The 21,830-nt window shown below is 32.5% G+C and overlaps 1 protein-coding gene across 1 annotated transcript; it reads left to right on the top strand.

Moving 5' to 3' along the window:
* Positions 1–15,854: 15,854 nt before the first annotated feature.
* Positions 15,855–17,001, top strand: LOC111876744 (transcription factor HEC1). The gene has a single exon (XM_023873315.2). The coding sequence runs from the start codon at positions 15,959–15,961 to the stop codon at positions 16,682–16,684; it is 726 nt and encodes a 241-aa protein (XP_023729083.1). The 5' UTR covers positions 15,855–15,958; the 3' UTR covers positions 16,685–17,001.
* Positions 17,002–21,830: the final 4,829 nt, after the last annotated feature.

The raw sequence follows: 21,830 nt of genomic DNA on the forward strand, positions 1-21,830 counted from the left end.
GGAAGCGAAACTTAACATAGTTCGGGCAGCTTCACACAGAGATCGGTTTCGTCTTTCGACTATTCCGTTCTGCTGTGGTGTGTAGGGAGCTGAGAAATTATGGCTAATTCCCTTTTCTGCAAGAAACACTTCAAACTCCCTGTTCTTGAATTCGAGACCATTGTCGCTCCTGATGTTGCGAACGACCTTCTTGAGCTGGACTTCATTTTGCTTGATAAACACTTTCAGCTTTTGAGTCGCTTCAGATTTGAGCTTTAGAAAGAACACCCATGTAAATCTAGAGAAGTCATCAACGACAACAAGAATGTACTTGCTACCACCGATGCTTTCAATAGATGAAGGACCACACAAATCGATATGAAGCAATTCGAGTGGTTCAACAACTTTTGTGTTAATTATGGATGGGTGACTTTGACGACTCTGCTTTCCCATTTCACATGCAGCACATAAATGCTCTCTGTCAAACTTGAGCAATGGAAGACCCCTAACATGACCTCCAGTGACAAGTCGGTTGATATCTTTGAAATTGAGATGAGAGAGTCTTCTGTGCCACAACCAGCTTTCGTCGGATTGAGCTTTTGATAGCAGACATATTGCTGGGTTTCCTTTGATGGGTTTCATGTTCAGCGGAAACATTTCACCCTTTCGCTCTGACTTCAGAATCACTTTCTTTGTCTTTTTCTCTATGATTTCAGAACCTTCATCATCAAATGAAACTTTGAGACCTGTACCTCCAACAAGCTGAGATACACTGATGAGATTGTGTTGAAGTCCTTCCACATAGGCCACCTTCCTTATGGTAAAATCACCATTCGTTATCATCCCATATCCCTTTATGGTGCCGAAAGAGTTATTTCCAAACTTAACGTTGCCACCATTTGCAAGAGATCTGTATTCCCTGAGTTTCTCTTTCCTCCCTGTCATGTGACGTGAGCAGCCACTGTCGATGTACCATTCTTCGTCAAACTGCTCGTCACTTATAACCTGCAAAAATTAAGCAGATTTAGGAACCCAAAGTTTCTTGGGTCCATGTGAGGTTTTCATGGGAACAGGAATAGTTAGAGAGATGTCAACAAGATATGTTCTTTTAATTAAAGTTGTTTCATCTTTCTTTTTAATGGTGAATACTTTTATTTTGTTAGGATTGGTTTTGTTCGCTTTGGACTCAGGTTTGGATTCATCGACCTTCTGTTTTCCCTTCTGTTCAGCAGATGGACGAGGTTTTTGAGAACCAACGGAATTAGCGTTAGAGCAAGATGGAGATAAACGAGAAGAATTAGGAAGAGAGGATTTGGATTTGGATGGTGATGTCTTCCTTGCTGATGACTCTAGGTGACCCTTTTGCTTTTGATCGTTGGTGGGGTAAACCTTTGAGTCTTGTTCTCGTCTGACTTCAGAGCCGAACCTCTGAGTTCGGTTGGAGTTGTTCTTGGAACCGAACCTTTGGTTTCGGTTGAAATCCTTTTCAGAACCGAACCTTTGCTTTCGGTTGGTATTTTCATGTGAACCGAACCTTGGCTTTCAATTGGTATCTTCTTGCGAACCGAACCTTTGGTTTCGGTTGTTGGAATTATCAGGCTTTCTTACGGGATTGTTTTCATACTTCAGATTCTTGTCTTTGTGTGAATAGTATGCATTCTGGGAGTGCCAGAATTGTTTCCTTTTAGAAAGGTTTTTCCTGTATCTTAGGTTCCTTTCTATCTTTTTATCCCTCATCTGTTTAGGTTGATGATGAACGTTCGCTTTCGCTTTTGATGTCACCTTTGCTGGTTCCTTTTGAACTTTAGGAGTTTTTCTTTGAGCTGAGGGTGCAGAGGGAATGTTTGAAGAAGATTCAGTTTGCCCTGAGGAAGTGGAAGGAGTATCTGATGAAGTTTCACTTCGAGCTATTGGCGTTGAAGGAATGTCTTCTTTTGCTGAACGATCAACCTTTTGAGGAGTATCTTTTGTACCACTTGTGCTTGGTTCACTGAAATTATCAGGCTTGTTCAAGGGTTCAGGTATGTATCTCCCTTTCTTCATCCAAGAGGTTCTTTCAGATAGGCCAACGGTTTCGTTTCCATTGTCAATAGGAGCTTCCCAGAAGAACTCATCACAGCCATCAGCATTGTCTTCGTTAACAATAGCCGTGAGTTCAGTTGTTTGATGTTCGGTTACTCCAGTCACTTTGTATACATGATTCGGAGTGGTTCTGACTTTTTGATACACAACAGCTTTTTCTACTAATTTCGGGGACTTTTGTTGGGACAATCTAGCGAATTCCACTGAATTTTCAGAAATAAGATTTTTGTGGTTTTTAGTTTCGCTTTTAACAAATTCTGAGCAGTCAACCGTATCCTCTACAGAAATTTCACTCATGTTTTCGTCCTCGTTAAGCTCAGATGCATTTTCAACATCGATTTTATTTTCTGAGCTTACTTTGGCATTTAGAGAGTCAAACTTTTGTATGGTTTCGGTTCTCAGTTTAAGTCTTTCATTTTCGTCCAAAAGATTTTTGAGCATGTCCTTATGGTCTTTGGATTTAATGAAGGACTCAATTTTGTCCAGTCCAATTTGATAAGTTGGGTTGACATCATCAGACGAAATCACACTCTCACAATTGTAAGCTTCGGCATCGATTTCATCCTCCTTAAATTCTAGGAATGGTAAAATCATACGATGGATCTTTTTGCCTATCTCACAGTCCAAGTGAAGCTGAGTAATATTGGAATATAAACGTTTAGCTATTAAACAAAAAACATTTCGTTGTTTTAACAATTTCAAATTGTCTCTCTGCAAATAAATGTTTTCGTCTTTGACTTTAATTAATTCCGACTCTTTTAACTCAATCCACATACGCCGCTCCTCACTCTTCGACGCCACCCTGCTTAATTGATCAGTCAGGTTAGAATTGGTGACTCGAGTTTGAGTTAAGCTACTATCTAAATGAGAAATTCTTGTGTTAACGTTTTTTAGTTCTTTCTCATATGAGGATGATGGTACTTTAGATGAAATAAAAACAGATTGTACCTTCTTTATCAGTTCATCAAGCTCATTGAACTGTTGGCTGAGTGGTTTGGCCGTGAAGCACATATCTTCCTGCACCTTCGGTCCATTGCTTCCTCCATCGGTATTGTATCCCCTCATCTGAGATGCGCTTGACACCATGAAGCATTTTCCACCACTGCTTTCCTCCTTAGCCATATAAGCCTTTCCATGAGTAGGCTTCCTCACTTCTTCGTCTTCTGAGTCAGTAGACCAAACTTCGGTGCTACCGAACTCATCGTCATTAACCGAACCCTGCACAATAAGAGCATTAATAGAAGGGTTAGCGGTAGACTTTTTCTTTCTCAACTCATCCAATCTCTTTTGCAGCACGGCTTCCTCATCCTTTCCGTCATCCTTTTCAGCCATCTTTTTAAGAACACAGTCCTTAGCATAGTGGTTCTTGCCACCACAGTAAAAACAGCTTACTCCAGAATCGCCATCTGCCTTCGGTTCCTTCTTGGACTCCTCAGCCTTCGGTTCATTGTTCACCTTTTCAGAGCTGTAACTCCCCTGCCAGTTTCGGTTTTTGTTGTTGGGGAATCTCTTCTTTATGAACCTCTTAGGATTGGATACCATCATGGCATAATCCTCAGTTGAGAGGTCATATTCTTCTAAATTGAGCTCTTCATCCTCCATCACAGCTTTACTTTTAGATAGGAGGGCCAACGAACCAAGACTGGAGACAACATTTTTCTCTTGAACCACAATCTTCTCTTGGGACTTTAGAATACCCACCAGTTTTGCCAAAGAGTATGATTTAAACTGTTCATGGGCTTTGACGGTGGAAACAACTGCTCTCCATTCAGATCGCAGTCCGTTCAAGAAAGTAACCTTTTGTTCGATGAGCTTCCTTTCAATGTCGTGTTTGATCATCTTGCTGAGAAGATGATTGAAGCGATCAAACGTCTGGGTCACAGTTTCTTCAGCCCCTTGCCTGAATTCTCCAAACTCAGATAGAAGCAAGGTTTGGATAGAATGTTCAAGATCTTCGTCTGTGGAATACAGTTCGCGAAGTCTATCCCACACTTCCTTCGCCGTAGTGCATGAGCTGACCAGTCTAAATGTGTCGGACTGAAGGGCGAATCTGATCAACCTTAGTGCCTTAATATTGCACTGGAATTTGTCTTTTTCATCTTGCGCAATATTCGTCACGTCCTTAAGCAGATCGTTGTATTCTTTTTTGCGTCTTAATAACTCTGGATGACGCGGAATGAGAAAACGGTCCATTGATAATGGCTTCCCATATGAGAAAACCATTGTCCTCCGATCCAATCACGTAATCTTCAAAATGATGTGCCCATACTTCATAGTCATGGGTGTATAAGATTGGAATCTTTGTCGTCGAACCAATGCTGTTGGAAATATTAATAGGGTTTGATTGCATCGCGTCCATTATGATCGTAATAACCTGTTCAAAGATCAGACTTGTAATAAAGCAGATTAGGGCAAAACAATAAATACTAAGATACGTCAATTAAGACGACGGCTCAATATATATCGATGATTGCGGAAAAAACCCTAATGGAAATCTTTTTCACAGAAAAGATGTGTATCGATTACACAGTCTCCTGCTCTGATACCAATTGATGGGATTAAAACAACTTTTAATCTATGAAGATCGATTAGATCTTGAACAAGTATAAGTATAAGAAACAGCAAGAACGCAATAATAATAGCAAACCAGAGAACAATATTAAGAACACAACAGCTTGAATCAATCGTGTTGAATGATTAAATAAAATCCTTAGAAGAGCTCGATTAAGAACATCAACTGTAAAGGATTGGGAGATTACAAGAAAGCAATATCGTAGAACTCTTGAATGTAAAAACTGAAATCTTGAATCTTAACCTAATATGCATGCAAGCGATAACTTATATACTATACATAAAAGGCTCTCGGTTGGACAGGCCCAAACCGGAGAATACAAGGCTAATCTACGAGCCCAAAAGACGCAACATAAAACAGAACTTCAGCCCAACATAAACCTACTAATCTAAACTAACTAATAAGCAATATGCAATGTACCTAATCGAATAGCAGGATAGTTCAAGTAAGCAGGGTATCAAACACAGGGAATGGAAATAACAGTTAAATTACTAATAGATGTTAACTAATTAAAGAATTAATAAAAGAGGGTTTTTTTTCTAGTTTTGCGACTTTAGAAACCTAAACACTACTTAGCAAAGAAGCAAATTAAAAATAAAAGGAGAACAAAGAAACAATTTAAACAAGAATTTAAAGAGATTTCTCTTAGATTCGATTCACTTGCTCCTATGGTTGATTTAGCGGAAAGTGTGATGGATTGGGTTGTTTGTTGCTTATCGATTCCTAAGTTGATTAGACTTTATGATCAAAAGAATAATCCTTAGTAAAACTAATTCATTCATACATTGATTAGGTAGACAAACAAATATGATTAATAGTAGTAAGTTCAAGTTAAGCTAGACTTGAACTAATGATTGATATTAATGGATAATAAAATTAATTCAATACATGAATGATCATCACATATTCTCTTCCACATTAATTTACCTACTCTTCCATTTAACCCTAGGTTGATGATCAAAAAACTAGTATTACAACTTTGATGGTCACAAATTCATAAGATTCAAGTTTACCAAATAAGAATGATCATCCAATTCAGAAAAACTCAGCAATAAATAGAAGAAGTAATTATCATTAACACAAAAGGGTCTATAACATGCTATCATAACAAATAAGCAACTTCCAACAATCCAAATCCACTTAATCAACACATAGTATGCAAGATCATCTACTCTAAATGAAAGTTAGGGTTTTTAGCCCATAACTACTATAAACAAACACATAAAAATGAAATCTATTTTGCTAAACATGATCCAAACAAAGTAAATAAGTAATTAAGAGTGATGTTGCCTTTAAATCTCTTCAAAATCAATCCTTCAATTGATCTATGCATTCCAAAACCTCCAAGGAATGTTTCTGGTCTTCAAAAGTCGATAATAGCTTTCATTATTCGTCCTAGTTGAGAGAGGAATCGTTCTATTTATAAAGCCTGAAATTGACTCACCACATCGTGGTCACCGTGATGTGGTCATCATAAAAATTGTGTACCCACCAACTTAATATTTGATTGAGAATTCTCCATTCACCACGGTGTGGTGGAGATCACCACATCTTCCAGTTTCAAGACTTCTTTGACTTTGATCCAATTTTCCCGCTTCCAGCTCCACAATAGCTTCCTTTTGATCCTAAGCATGTCTTTGCTTCTACAAAACAAATTTTAAACAAATTAAGTACCTTTTGTTCTATAATGAGCATAAATGTACCAAAAGTATTAAAATAATGTATGAATTATATAACTAAATACGCACATTTCAAGGGGAATTCCAATCCTCGGGTGGTAACTATTATTATAAGCAAACTCTATTAATGGCAAATGTTAATCCCATCCTCTAAAATTAATATCACATGCCCTCAACATATCTTCTACAGTTCGGATTATTCGTTCACTTTGGCCATCAGTGTAACGCTCGCAAATTCGGGCTAGACGTTTTAAGGATTATAAATTATAAAGATTCATTTTAACCAATAATTTAATCCTCAAATAGGATAATCGTAAATAAATAAGAATCCTTTGTACGCAATACGAGTTATATAAATGATATTTATATATTGTGTACATGTTTTATGGACAAATATTATGGGCTTATAATATTTGTGTTAAACATTATTATAAATTTAACGAATTACAATAAATAAACATTTAAAATAAAAGACTATTTATGATAAATAGTCTTGAAGAAAGTTTTACTAGTCGTGATGATGATTATGTGGGTTAAAGAACGCCTAAATCTGATTTTGTATGGAGAAGTTATAATTTTTCGATGTTTCGCATTAAGCCCTATACGACAAAGTGTGTCATAAAAGATGAATTGGAGATAGGTTTCTTATTAGCCTCAATAATCTAAATGAAAGTGGTAGTAATCGAAATTATTAATGTGTGCATATAAAGAATGTCTAAATCTGACTTCGTATGAGTAAGTTATGATTTTTCGAAGTTTCGATACGACATAGTAAATCGAAATTAAAATTGGTGAATTATTAGCTAAAACAATGTAAAAGAGAGTTGAACATCGAGTAAATATGAATTCGTCGATATAGAGACAGTCGATAATGGAGTTCGTATAAAGGAGTTTTGATTTTCGCACGGATTTTAACAATGTGATCTCTATAAAAATATGAATTTAAAATAGATTAAGAATTAGTCATTGAGAGCTAAAGGAAAGTTGTAGTACTCATAAATACCTACGTGCTGATATAAAGAACGTCAAAAACAGAGCTTGTTTGCGAAAGCTATGATTCTTTGAAAATCGCGAAAAATATCGGCTGGGGTGACGTGGCGGCACCAGAGTGTGCCACGTGGTGAGGCAACAACCTCTATGCCCAACCGATATGATGAATAATCAACAACATGGACCATAGGAATGATGACATGTGGCAACAAAATGGGACGAACATCGTCGACGAGGCGCGACGCACCCTTTGAATACGCCTATAAATAGGAGTTAGGATTTGCTCAATTTCTCACACCATCTCACTCTCTCTCTCTCTCTATATATATATATATATATATATATATATATATATATATATATATATATCAAAATTTCTGCCAAACCTTTAGGATCCAACTTCTAAGTCTCAAGCATTTTAGCAGGGCGTTGTGGTGTTAGAAATCCCAACGAGATGAAGTATTCGGAGTTGAAGTTCTGCCCACGAACTTTCTGACTTTTTCTCCAGAAACTGTGTAAGTTGAGCTACACTTATTATGCTCTAAGTTTAAATTATGTTTAAGTTATTTATCACTATTATGAACCTATAAACAAGATTTGTTGGTGACTCTTATTGTTATACTTATTGGTGTACTTCCTGGAGTGATGTCTATGCTAGATCAATTGAGGTGTTTAAAATGGATTTTACAAACAGTATACTATGTATACCAAATGAATCCTACCACCAATATGGTCTTACCTGGTTGTTCGTTATTTGATAGAACTTGAAGTAATTCTTAGGATTACTGAAGAATCCATAAATAATTTATAAGCCTATACATACGAAAGAGTACTAAAGCATAGTAATATTCGTGTTTAGGTTATTTAAAAGGGATAAGTTGAAATATTAGCTGACGAGTGAGCTTTCCCAAGGATCTTCCAATTTAATCAAGTGAGTTGATGGTTACTTTCATGAACATGATTTTAATACAAGTATTTGTTAAAAGTATTAAATATATGTTGAAAGTTTATGTGTGAATAATATGCTTATTGACTAAAATATGTGTTAGATGTATATTTGATAACATACATTCTGTGAACCAGATATGGTTATATATGTGTTAAGATGAACATACGATACACGAGAATCTTAATATAAGTATCATTACTAAGAAGATTAATAATAAATACCTAATACCATGTGTCAAATATATACACTAAATTAGGATAATGTTGACTAAATAGAGCTAGTATTGGATGTTGATTACAGACATTGTGGTCTAGTCTAGTCTTTAAACTAAGACGTACAAAGGATGCTTACATCCAATTAAGTTGGATAATAGTCATGCTCTATATTGGGATAAAATCATGAAGATTGTATTGAAAATGAATAGTGAACTGGTCTAGTTACAAACTAAGGTTTGTTAAGGAAATTTAGTTCGAGTTAAGTTGAAAGAGTGTTAATCCTACCCTGTATTGTAAAGATATTACATAGAAAGGAAAATTTGTATTGGAGGTTGATTACGGGTATTGCAATCTTGTTTAGTTATAGACTAAGACCAAAAATAGATGTTTAGTTCAATTAAGTTTGGATATTGGGTAGCATCTGATTAAGGGTATGTGTGAGATGGAAACGAAGAGTAGAACTATATTCGATGATACTAATGTTTGGTGGTGTACGGGTGCATACATGAGTACAATATAAGTATTACCCCCCCCCCCCCCTTTTTTTTCTTTTAGATGGTCGGAAAGGGTGAGTATGTATTAGACCATCCACAGGTATGTCATGTAGACAACTAGAAAGAATGAGTTTGTATCATACCATCATCAGGTATGTTTGGGTCATCTGTCGGAGTAAGATGATGACCGCTCGTTGTTTTATATAGTCATGTGGAATATTAGTGGGTAATCATTCTTGTAGATGCTAATAAATTTTATGTTCATTAGATATACTCGATTCCCCTCATTATTGCCTTTATTAATCCTCATTGGTTACCAGGGAATCCTCGAAGCAGTATAGTCAACTCGTTGCTTAAATTGATCCATCAGGATATGTCTCATAAAATCATTGTTGTGACAACCAAGAAAAATGTGTCACCAAATGAGATAGTGACACACATAAATATACTAGAATAAGGTCATAATGTTTAATAGATTCGAAGGCTCATACTTGAAAATACGCTACCAGCCAAACAGTAAGGCCAAGAAATTAGAGCACAAAAAGTTGCAGTATCCTACAAATTGGATAGCGTACTTGGAAAATACGCATCAACACAATCCAAAAAATACAAAAGTTATAGAAATCCACGTTCATATGAAAGATATTGGATTTTTTTTAAAGTATAAAGGTCCAAAACGTATGAAAAGTTACAACATAAAAAGCTACGGGGAGAAGGACTGGCTTTTAGCCAAAGTGACCAAAAGAAGAATCATAGTACTTTTCAAAATATGGATTTTAAAATGAAGAATGCCAAAACCGGAGCCTATAAAAGAGAGTTATGATTTTTGCAAAATCATCATGGGTATAAAATATAGGCTAGAAATGAACGTTAGAATCAGCCAGAACAACCAAAATGAGAGTTTTAGTACACAACAAGACCTATGCGAGGAGTTAAGAAACTTCGAAAATGGAGCTCGTATACGGAAGATACATAATTTAGAATAACAATTCATATCACGCTTGCATCTGCACGATGTGCATCTTGACACTAGATTCGTGAAGATTTGGATAATGTGGCCCACAGAAAAGATGACATGTGTTGAACTCTGGTGGAGCGAACATGCATGTGCGTGACGCATACCCCAAAAGACATCGTTCGCACCTAAAAATCTCCACTATAAATAGAGGTCTCTACCACCTCTATTCTCACACAAGATCACCGGATCTCTCCCTCTCTAATGGAATCCCTTTTGTTTTCGAGTGATAATCTTGAGCTTCTGAAGTTCCAACACAACACACCAAGTACATGAAGCACGCTTCAAGAGTGATTTCACGACCCCACTTTTACAATTTTCAAATATTTCGAGGGGGGATACATGATATAATACTATACTTTCAATTTTATAATTATTGTTAATTGTATAGTATTAGTGATATAATTATACCTAGAAAATGTTAGGATAATATTATGCCAGGAAAATACCCTGCAAAAACCTTTATAGATAATATTATGCCTAGTCGTTATGCTGACCAACTTACTAGGAAAACATTATACCTAGTTGTTATCCTGGTCAACCTTTCGAGTTACATCGTACATAGTCGTTATACTTACAAACTCACTAGGAAAACATTATGCATAGATGTTACTATGGTCAACTTATCAAGATAACAATGTACTTAGTTGTTATACTGGCCAACTTACTAGGAAAGTAGTATACCTAGTCATTACCCTGACAAGCTTTTCAGATAACATTGTACTTAGTTGTTACCATGCCCGAATATCCTACTGGAATAAGTTGAATTAACTAAAGTGTGTGTGTGTATATATATATACATACATATATATATATATATATATATATATATATATATATATATATATATATGATAATGTATATTAAATACAACTAAAGATAACGACGGAAAGCAAGGTACATGATATGATGAGAACACTAAAACAATGGTTAAATGAGACATTATTCATCATTTTGCTGATTTCTGCAATGACATGGAAGACTTATTTTTCCTTCCTTTTTTTTAATGTAATGTCTTTCTTACAATAAATGAACCTTCTTTATAATAATTATTATGAATATGTTTATTGGCTTATTAGTTCTTTCATATGTGAAGTTTAATATGAGTGCAACTGGAGCAGAATATCAAGAAAAGATAGGAGATATTTGTATAGAAGATAGTGGTAGTATGCATACTATTCTGAAATTGAAGAAATATTTTTCAAAATTAGTACCAACAAAAACAGTCATACATACAATATCAGGTCCTGCAGACTTGATATAAGGAACTAGGAAAGCCCAATTTATATTACCAGATGGCACAGGCTTTTGTATAGAAAATGTCTTATTTTCTCCAAAGTCTAATAGAAACTTACTAAGTTTAAGTGACATATATTTCAAAGTATATGACATAAAAACCGTGACCGTTGAAAATAAGAAATATATGTATATTATAGACAAAAACCATGTGCTTGAAAAACTACCAACACTTGATTCTAGTCTGCATTATACAGATATACATATGATTGAATCAAATATGGTAGTCAAAGAAAAACATTATGATATTGGGACATTCAGTTTATTGCATGATATGTTGGGCCATCCAGCATTAATAATGATGTGAATGATAATTGAGAATACATATGGGCATCCATTGAAAAAACAGAAGTTCCTCAATCCAGAAGCATAAGACCATGTACACCTTGTCCCCTTGGAAAGTTAATTATTAAACATTATCCAATGAAAGTTGAAAGGGAGTCATCTAGATTTCTATAAAGAATTCAAGGTGATATATGTGGACCATTTAATCCACCATTTGGACCATTTAGATACTTTATGGATCTAATAGATGCATCCAGTAATGGTCTTATGTTTGCCTATTATCAAATCATAATATGGCATTTGCAAAGTTTCTTGCTCTAATTATTAAATTAAGGGCATATTTCCTGATTATACTATCAAAAGAGTGAGACTTAATAATTTGTGAATGTACTTCATAAGCATTTAATGACTATTGTATTTCTGTAGAATTGTTGTTGAGCATCCAATTGCTCATGTATACATACAAAATGGTTTAGATAAATCACTGATGAAACGTCTCTAGCTAATAGTTATACTATTTATAATGAGGACCAAACTTATTGTTTTTGTTTGGGGCCATGAAATCTTCCATGCTGGATCATTGATACGCAGGATACCAAGTTCATATCATGTTTATTCTCCTCTACAACTTGCTTTTGCTCAAGAGCCAAATATATCTCGTTTGTGAATTTTTGGGTGTGAAGTATGTATCCCCATTGCACCACCACAACAGACAAAAATGGGTCCTCAAAGAAGGTTGGGAATATATGTTGGTTATGAGTCATTCTCTATTATAAGATATCTTGAACCTTTAACAGGTGATGTTTTATAGCACACCTAGCAGATTACCAATTTGATGAGGAAAATTTCCCATCATTAAGGGGAGAAAAGAAGATTCTTGAGAAAGGATGTTTCATGGCATAAGCCTTCTTTATCATATCTTGAACCTCGCACAAAGCAATGTAAAATTGAAGGTCAAAAGATAATGCATTTCCAAAAATGGAAAATCAATTGTCTGATGCATTTACTAACACACAAAGGGTGACTAAATCATATATATATATATATATATATATACATATATACATATATATATATATATATATATATCAACTGTCAATGTTCTGGCTAGAATTGAAATTCCATATAGACAAACTGATGATAAAGTCACTCAAGAGTTTAAAACATGCCTAAAGCATGGAAGACCATTTGGTTCTAAGGATAAGAACCCACGAAAAGAAGAGGAATAGAAAATGCACTAGATCATAAGGAAAGTGTTCCTGGAGAAACACGAATTATCAAGATTCCCCAAGAAAAGAAGATGTTGCACTAAATTATGGTTAAATAAATAGAATATGTGACCAAAATGAAACTAATAATATAAGTGCAATATTTTCTTATTCAATTACATATGATATTATGAATGATGATCCTGAACCACAATCTGTCTTTGAATGTCAAAGAAGAAGAGATTGGGCGAAATGGAATGAGGCTATGTAAGTAGAATTAAATTCTCTTAACAAGAGAAAGGTTTATAGGGCCATTATCCTCACACCTGGAGTTGCGAAACCATTACTTTATAGATGGATCTTTGTACAAAAAAGAAATGAGAAATATGAAATTATAAGATACAATGATAGGCTTGTGGCTCAAGGTTTCTCTCAAAGACCTGGAATTGATTATGAGGAAACTTATTAACTGGTAATGGATGCAACCACATTTAGATATTTAATTGATTTGGGAGTCTCTGAAAATTTAGAGATGCGTCTTATGGACATTGTTACAGCTTATTTGTATGGATCACTTAATAGTGGTATCTATATGAAAATCCCTGAAGGATTTAAAATGCATGAAGATTTAAGAGCAAAACAAAAATAAATGTCTTCTATAAAATTGCAAAGATCTTTATATGGGTTAAAGCAATCTAGACGCATGTGGTACAATCGTTTAAGCGATTATTTGACAAGTAACCGTTATAAAAATAACACTATTTGTCCATGCGTATTTATTAAGAAAACAACAACTAGGTATGTGGCTATAGCTGTCTATGTTGATGATCTAAACACCATTGGAACGAATAAAGAAATCCTTGAGGTGATTGAAATTTTAAAGAAAGAATTTGAGATGAAAGATCTTAGAAAAACCAAATATTCTATTGGTTTGTAGATTGAGCATATCCCTAACAAAATACCCGTGCATCAATCAAATTATACCGAAAAAGTCTTGAAACGTTTCAGTATGGACAATGTCAATCCTTTAAGCACCCCAATGGTTGTTAGATCGTTAAATATTGAGAAAGATCCATTTCGTCCCCACGAAGAAAACGAATAAGTTTTTGGTCCAGAAGTATCATATCTAAATGTAATTAAGGCTCTTATGTATCTTACCAATTGTACAAGACTCGACATTTCTTTTGTTGTAAACTTGCTAGCAAGGTTCAATTCATTCCTAGCAAACATACATTAGAATGGGATCAAGCATATTTTGCGATACCTTCAAGGGACTACTGATTTAGGATTATTTTATCTTAATGATTAAAAACAAGGTTTGATTGGTTATGCAAATGTGGACTATTTATCTGATCCTCATAAAGCTAGATCTAAAAGTGGATATGTATTCATGAACAGAGGCACCATACTTTCCCGATGCTCTAAAAAGCAAACACTTGTCCGCACATCCTCAAATCATGCCGAAGTAATTGCATTAAATGAAGCTAGTGATGAATGCACATGGTTAAGATCGAGGAGACAACTCCTTTTGTCTTCATGTGGACTAGATAAAGATAAATGTCCAACTTTAATTTATGAAGATAACTTAACATGTGTCACTCAAATGAAAGAATGATATATCAAGAGCGATGGGACAAAACATATATCTCTAAAGTTTTTTTTATAGCATTCAAGAGCTTATAAAATATCAAAAAGTTGAGATATAATATGTTCAATCCAACAACAATGTAGCAGACCTCTTCATGAAAGCACTTCCTACTACAATCTTCAGAAAACATCTACCTGGCATCGGAATGCGATGTTTGCATAACACGTAATGTAAAAGATGTTTAAATGAGGAGGAATCAACTATATACTGCATTCTTTTTTCCTTCGTTAAAGTTTTTTCCCACAATGTTTTCTTTAGCAAGGTTTTTAATGAGGTAGTACTTTAAGGTTGAACTCATATTAGAAAAATTGTCATCCAAGGGAGAGTGTTATAAATTACATCAAATTATTGAGTTAGACAATGTATGTGGAGAAACAGTTTTCACCCCTTGAATAATTTCCTTTAACTACCGAATTATTATTTTGATGATGTATGAATAGGATGTTATGTAGTATAAATACCCATCAAATATAAAGAGAAAAACATATCAATTTAAATACAATCTTTTAAGTGTTCAAGAATTCTTTCAAATCTTCTTCTTTTATTTTATAATTTTTAGTTTGTTAGTTTTAATTTTAATTACGTCAAATTTTATATATATATATATATATATATATATATATATATATATATATATATATATATATATATATATATATATATATATATATATAGGAAAAGTGAATATGTGGCTGTCATGTATGTAATATTGTGTATAGAATCATCAAAATTGACTTCATTTTGATTAAAAAAAACATTTTTTTTTCATTTTTATCTTCTTCCTATTGATTTTGAGCTCATATTATTTCTAATTTAATAATTTTTCCCTTACATCTATGTATTTCGAATGTGTTTTTTATATTAGACCTCTAGTAGGCTTCATAAATTTCTTTGACACCAACCATATGTATACTTGCATTGTTCTTTTTTATGTGTTATGGGAAGAAGTTTATTGGGTTTTTAATGAATAATATCAATTTTCACTATAGTTTTTCTATTTTAAATTTGAATATGAAGATTTATATGTAGTTGATAATGTATTCTTATAAATGGTTTGTGTTGCAAAATTAAAAATTTAAAACTCCATAAAAATATATACAAAGCCTATCATCTAGTCTAATAGAGAATATAAAAAAAATGATAGAGAGATTTGATTGTATTTCGTTGAAATTATGCAGTTTTTAATGGGTTTATATCTAATATAACATACATAAGAGCCACATATTCCCTAAAATATATATATATATATATATATATATATATATATATATATATATATATATATATATATATATATATATATATATATATATATATATATATATATATATATATATATATATATATATATATATATTTTGTTGTTGTTGCAATAAATACGAGGGCGTAAGAATTGCATTAAAATATCAGTCGTGAAATTGTTATTTATAGCATTCCACAGTTCCACTTGCATATTCCTACAGTAGTGTGTTATCCATAAACCCTAATTCTTCTAACTACTCTCTCAGCCTAATCCACCGTCACTAGCGTTCAAGCTAAAGATCAAATGGAGATGATACCTATGATAATGGAGCTAGATGAGCTTCCGGAACAGTTTTCTCTTCCTTTCCAAGATCTTTCCGACTCACCACTCATGGAATTCTCCGGCGGAAGCTCCACCAGCAACCACCCATCCCCACCACCACAACCACAGTTCATGTATCGTAACCAACTACCTGTAATTCTTCCATCGCCACAAATCAGGGCGTTACGCGAATTTCCACGATGCAGCTGGTTTCAGCAGAAACCGGACTCGGTAGAGGCCATGAGGGAGATGATATTCCGGATGGCGGCGTTGCAGCCAGTTCAGATAGACCCGGAGTCTGTCAAGCCACCAAAGAGACGGAACGTGAAGATATCAAAGGACCCACAGAGTGTGGCTGCGAGGCACCGGAGGGAGAGGATCAGCGAGAGGATTAGGATATTGCAGAGATTAGTTCCCGGAGGTACTAAAATGGACACAGCGTCGATGTTGGATGAGGCTGCTCATTACATGAAATTCTTGAAAAAACAAGTGCAATCATTGGAACAAGCTGCAGCTGCCGGTGGTGGTGGTGGTGGTGGTGGCGGTATGCCAACAAAAACATCACCACTTCCGGGGTTGAACGTTATTGGCACCACCACCACCATGAACAATCACGGTACGAATAATCACTCTAATTTTGTTCGAGCCTGTGGTCAGCCTAGTACTCAAGCTTCTCTTACGGTAGGTTCTATGGAGTTGCTTAGGTAATTCCTGTGAATGAAGGAGGGTTAGGGACTTAGGGGTAGGGGGAGCTGGGGCTAGGATGGAGGGTAGTTTAGTAATTTGAGATGGGATCATGCTGTGAGGATCTTAAGATTGAACTATGCTAGCAATTACATGTGTAATGGAAATTGAATCAGTTATTTATGGGTGTAGTAGCAAATACAAGCTCATAATTAATTCAATATTAACTGGGATCATGTGTATAATTAATTAATTACAAATCATAGAATTATAATAGGGGAAAAGTATTTCTTGTGTATTAGGATATGGGAATTAACCAGCCAGCTTCTATTCAGACAATACTGTCTGATATTAGCATTCCATAATAGAAACTTAGTCATCTACTATATAGTATCTTGATGAATATTAATATTTTAGGTTCTGTGTATAAATATAATTACAGAAATTAAAGAAACCCATTCTATTAATAAAATCATCCTTATAGTTGAAAACTTGAGTATTGTTCATAATTGAATAATCTTTCTAATGTTAAAATAACAATATTACTAATTTTTTAAAATTTTATACATTTCTAATAAAAATATTACATATATTATACTTCTATAAACAAATATTCTAGTTAAAATCATTTGAACAATGAATTCTTTGTTTGATTTTTTATATTAAAAATAATGATATTAAATGTCAAATTATTTTTGTCATTTCTATAATTCTTTTATTTTTTGACCCAAAAAATGTATTATAAATTTAAAACGCATTCTCCTGTCTTACATGAATAGAATGGCATGTTTAATTTGAACTTTTATATATATATATATATATATATATATATATATATATATATATATATATATATATATATATATATATATATATATATATATATATATATATATATATATATATATATATATATATATAATAAATTATAGGAGACGTATTACATTGCTTAGCCAGAAATAATTCCACTAATTATAGTTCATTTTATCAAAAGAAGGTAATAATAAAAGGAACTCTTAATTAATAGCAGCTATGCATGCAATATGCTTATCTTTTGTATTATATATATATATATATATATATATATATATATATATATATATATATATATATATATATATATATATATATATAATATATAATACAAAAGATAAGCATATTGCAGGCATAGCCGCTATTAATTAAGAGTTCCTTTACCTTCTTTGATAAAATGAACTATAATTAGTGGAGTTATTTCAGGCTAAACAATGGAATACGTTTCCTATAATTTATTATCCGTTTTGAGTACGGTGAGGTGAGGTAGACTTCTCTTTAACTTAAAGCTTGGTGGAAGTTGAGATTGGTTATGCTTGTCAGTGCCATATATATATATATATATATATATATATATATATATAATATATATATATATATATATATATATATATATATATATATATATATATATATATATATATATATATATATATATATATATATATATATATATATATATATATATATATATATATGTATATATCGAACATGTATGAAAAATATCATTATGTGAAAATAATTAAGAGAATAAATTGTTTGGTAATAAGAATACGTTCAACAACACATAACCTTTGTCATTATCACTAATTAAATTATCCATAATTGTAGTATCGACTTTTTTTACCATTATTATTCTGTTAAAATCTTGTCAAAATGTATTCTTGATAATTGTATTTTGTAACATTGAAAACGAGTGAATAAAAATACGTAAGAACAAAAACAAATAAGAATTAGTAAAATGCATGATAATAACAATAGTTACATGAAGTTAAGCATATTAATATTATCAAACAATTTTTTCCTCTTAATCATTGTCATAAAATAGTGTTGTCCACATACATCCGCACAATAGATGTATTCCACATTTGAACATAATATATATATATATATATATATATATATATATATATATATATATATATATATATATATATATATAATAGAATTAAAACTCGTGGAAACCACGGTTAAAAAAGAAAAACAATATATATTATTCAAAATCGTAAGGACTAATCAAATAGTAAAAAAAATATTAACTATAAAGATATAAACTTTGTCAGTAAGTTTATAATTTTGTTTTAAAATAAATATATACACCGTTATGAATATTCAATTTACGTTTTGTAAATTTAGATATTTGATAAAACATGAGTTTGTACGATGTAATATATATTTGTGTATACTGACATATTTTGTGGAATCTATCAAATATTAGTAGTTTGATTTTGTGCATGTTGATTGAAATTTTTGTTTATCTAAAAACTCTAAAAATATATAATGAAAAATAAAACCAAGAAACATAACTTTTTTTAATCATTTCTTGGAATATGATGGATTAAAACTCTAAAAAATATATAATGAAAAATAATTGCCTAAGGTTGTGTTGGTTTGGTTAGGTTATAGAAGCACAAACTAAATACCCAAATAAACAATTTGGTAGTCATCACCGATAGGTATGCCAATTTCTCAAATATAAATTATAAATGTGTATTTGATATTAGGATCCAATAGGATTTTATAATATAAAGATTAAAAAACTTGACAATTCGTGTATTCGTGTCATGAAATTATGTCATCCATGAATTCGATACGATACGATTACACGACGAGAAATAAGTTTTATCTCAACTTTCAAGAAGTATTCGTGTCGTGTTGTATCTCTCACAGATTCGTGTATTCATGTCTCGAATTGTCAGGTCTACTGTTAGGCACGTTGATGGAAAAATATTAAAATCCTTAAAGTTTAGATGCCAAAATTTTGTTTCGAAAAGTAATAAATTAAATTTACACAAACTAAATATATGCTTAACAAAGCTGCATAAATTACTTATTTTTTTAATTTTACTACTTTTTCCATTATCCTAATAGCAAAAAGACTAAACCTTTTTGATGCAGTAAAGTTTAATTGAAAAGTTGTAAATCCATGAAAGTAAACTGGAATTTTTATTAGATCATTAAATAAAACACAAGACTATCAGTTCTCATTGCCTCCATTTTGAATTTTAGAACTTCTTTCGATCAGTCTCCTTTCAAAAGCTATAGTTTCAGCCAGAACTTTGAGCCACTTTTAAAATGCCCCAGCAAGTAGGTAGTTTGACAATCAAACACAAAAGAGTTATCCCAAGTGTAATAGCTTCAATTGGGCTCTCAAACTATGGGTGCTTATAGAAATCTAAGACCTGTAAACAAAATACCATGAGTCGGATAATGAAAACAATAGAGATCTAAAAAGCACAAACTAAACTTTCAAATATAAGGTTAAATGCAAGAAATGACAACATTGTTTCATTTACATGTATTCAATCATCTAAATGTTAGATATTTCTATACCATTGTATGTAATTGAGGAAACATAGTAGCATGTCTTATCATGAAGCTGTTTTGACCAGATATGAACGTACATTGCTATTTCTTGGAAAAACTTGCCAATATTTTACTATTATTTTTACGAATATTGTTTTGGACTTAGTCCAGAACTCGATAAAAAGTTAGTAACAAAGTGAAATGTGGTTTTAAAAATAAAAATAAAAAATGATTTAGATTATAAAATAGATAAAAAAAATTATCTCATCACATAGATAACTCATTACCTTTTTTGCATGAAATGTCAATGTACTTTCCGTGTTCTACCAAAATAGGCAATGTACTTGTTTAGGTACATGAAATGTAGTTGACAAAGTAAACTAATATTAAAACTTTAGAAAACATAATAATAATCATAGCAATATGAAAACCAAAAACATAATAATAATCATAGCAATATGAAAACCATTGTAACCACCAAAACCATGAAGCACATAAGCATATATATGAGGAAACTTACAATGCTTGTCCTCCAAACCACAACCCCCGTGTTTTCTCACAACTTACCATCTGGTTACCTCTGTCAAACTGTCAATCTGCTTCACATTATAAGTAAATCCAGACAAAATGCAAATTAGAAACAAAATTTGGTTAATTGATAATAAAACAAACAGACAAATTGACAATTTCACGACGTGAGTGAGCAAAACACATATACTAAAAATTGAATTCATAAAGTATGGCCATTTATGAAGCTTATTAATTTGTTAAAAACCAACAAACAATATAAAACTACAAATTCTTGTAGGTTTAAATGAATTCATAAAGTACGAATAGTGACTAACTCCCAAGCTTCGAATAACTCAATACTTGCAAGTAAGTAGAGTTTGAAGCTCATAATGAAAACCCAAAAAAGCCCCGAAATACACAAATTTATCTACACAACCATATACATGAAGCTTTGAATCGAATATGGATCTAAAAACAACAAAGTAAAGAGCCATATAAAATTAATTCCAAATCTGAGAATTCCCTAAGAAATCCAAGAGAACACCATCATTATAACTCTTACTTACATTAATATTAAAACTCTTAGAGAAGAAAAAAAATTTAAGGCCAGAAGCAAACCTCCTACCAGTGACCAAAAGTATGATAATTCCTCTTTCTTCAAGCTTCTTCAAAGAATCACCTGTAAAACTTATGTGGTTTAACATATTATTTTTGAAAGTTATATCATATTGAATGTACTTTCATATCTCACAAAAGGACCATTGAATAAAGAAACGCAATGAAAACCAAGAAGTAGAAAATATTTCAATCAACTACCACAACCCAAGAAGAACAGGCAAGAACAACATATAATGGAGTTATTGTCCGAAAAACATAGCTTCAACATGCTCTTCCCTTATCTCAAGCATTTATCAAGCACCTTTTCTACACACATACCATTATTTCCTTGTTGAATAAAATTGTATATGTCGCTATATAAAAATGTACATATTTTATGCTTCAAAGTAACACACCACGATAGGATGAAAAAAGAAATCATCAATCCGAAAAGCATAATGGCTTTCAAGCTTCATGATTACTCTGTTTCACATAGTCAAATAGCTCACAAGTATTACAATAAATATTAATTTCTTATTTTTGTTTTAAAATCCTAATTAAAGTTAAGAAAGATAGCAACTTGGAGCTAGAGAGAAAGGGAGAAGAAATAGTGGTAGTGATGTTAGAGGAGAAGGCATAGACCATCAAAAGCAATAGTTCGCACAATAGCTACCGATTTGTATCTCTTTTTTAAAGAAACCTTAAATTTCTTGGAGCTATACTT

The sequence above is a fragment of the Lactuca sativa genome, chromosome 2, assembly GCF_002870075.4.
Source record: "Lactuca sativa cultivar Salinas chromosome 2, Lsat_Salinas_v11, whole genome shotgun sequence".
NCBI classification, from domain to species: domain Eukaryota; kingdom Viridiplantae; phylum Streptophyta; class Magnoliopsida; order Asterales; family Asteraceae; genus Lactuca; species Lactuca sativa.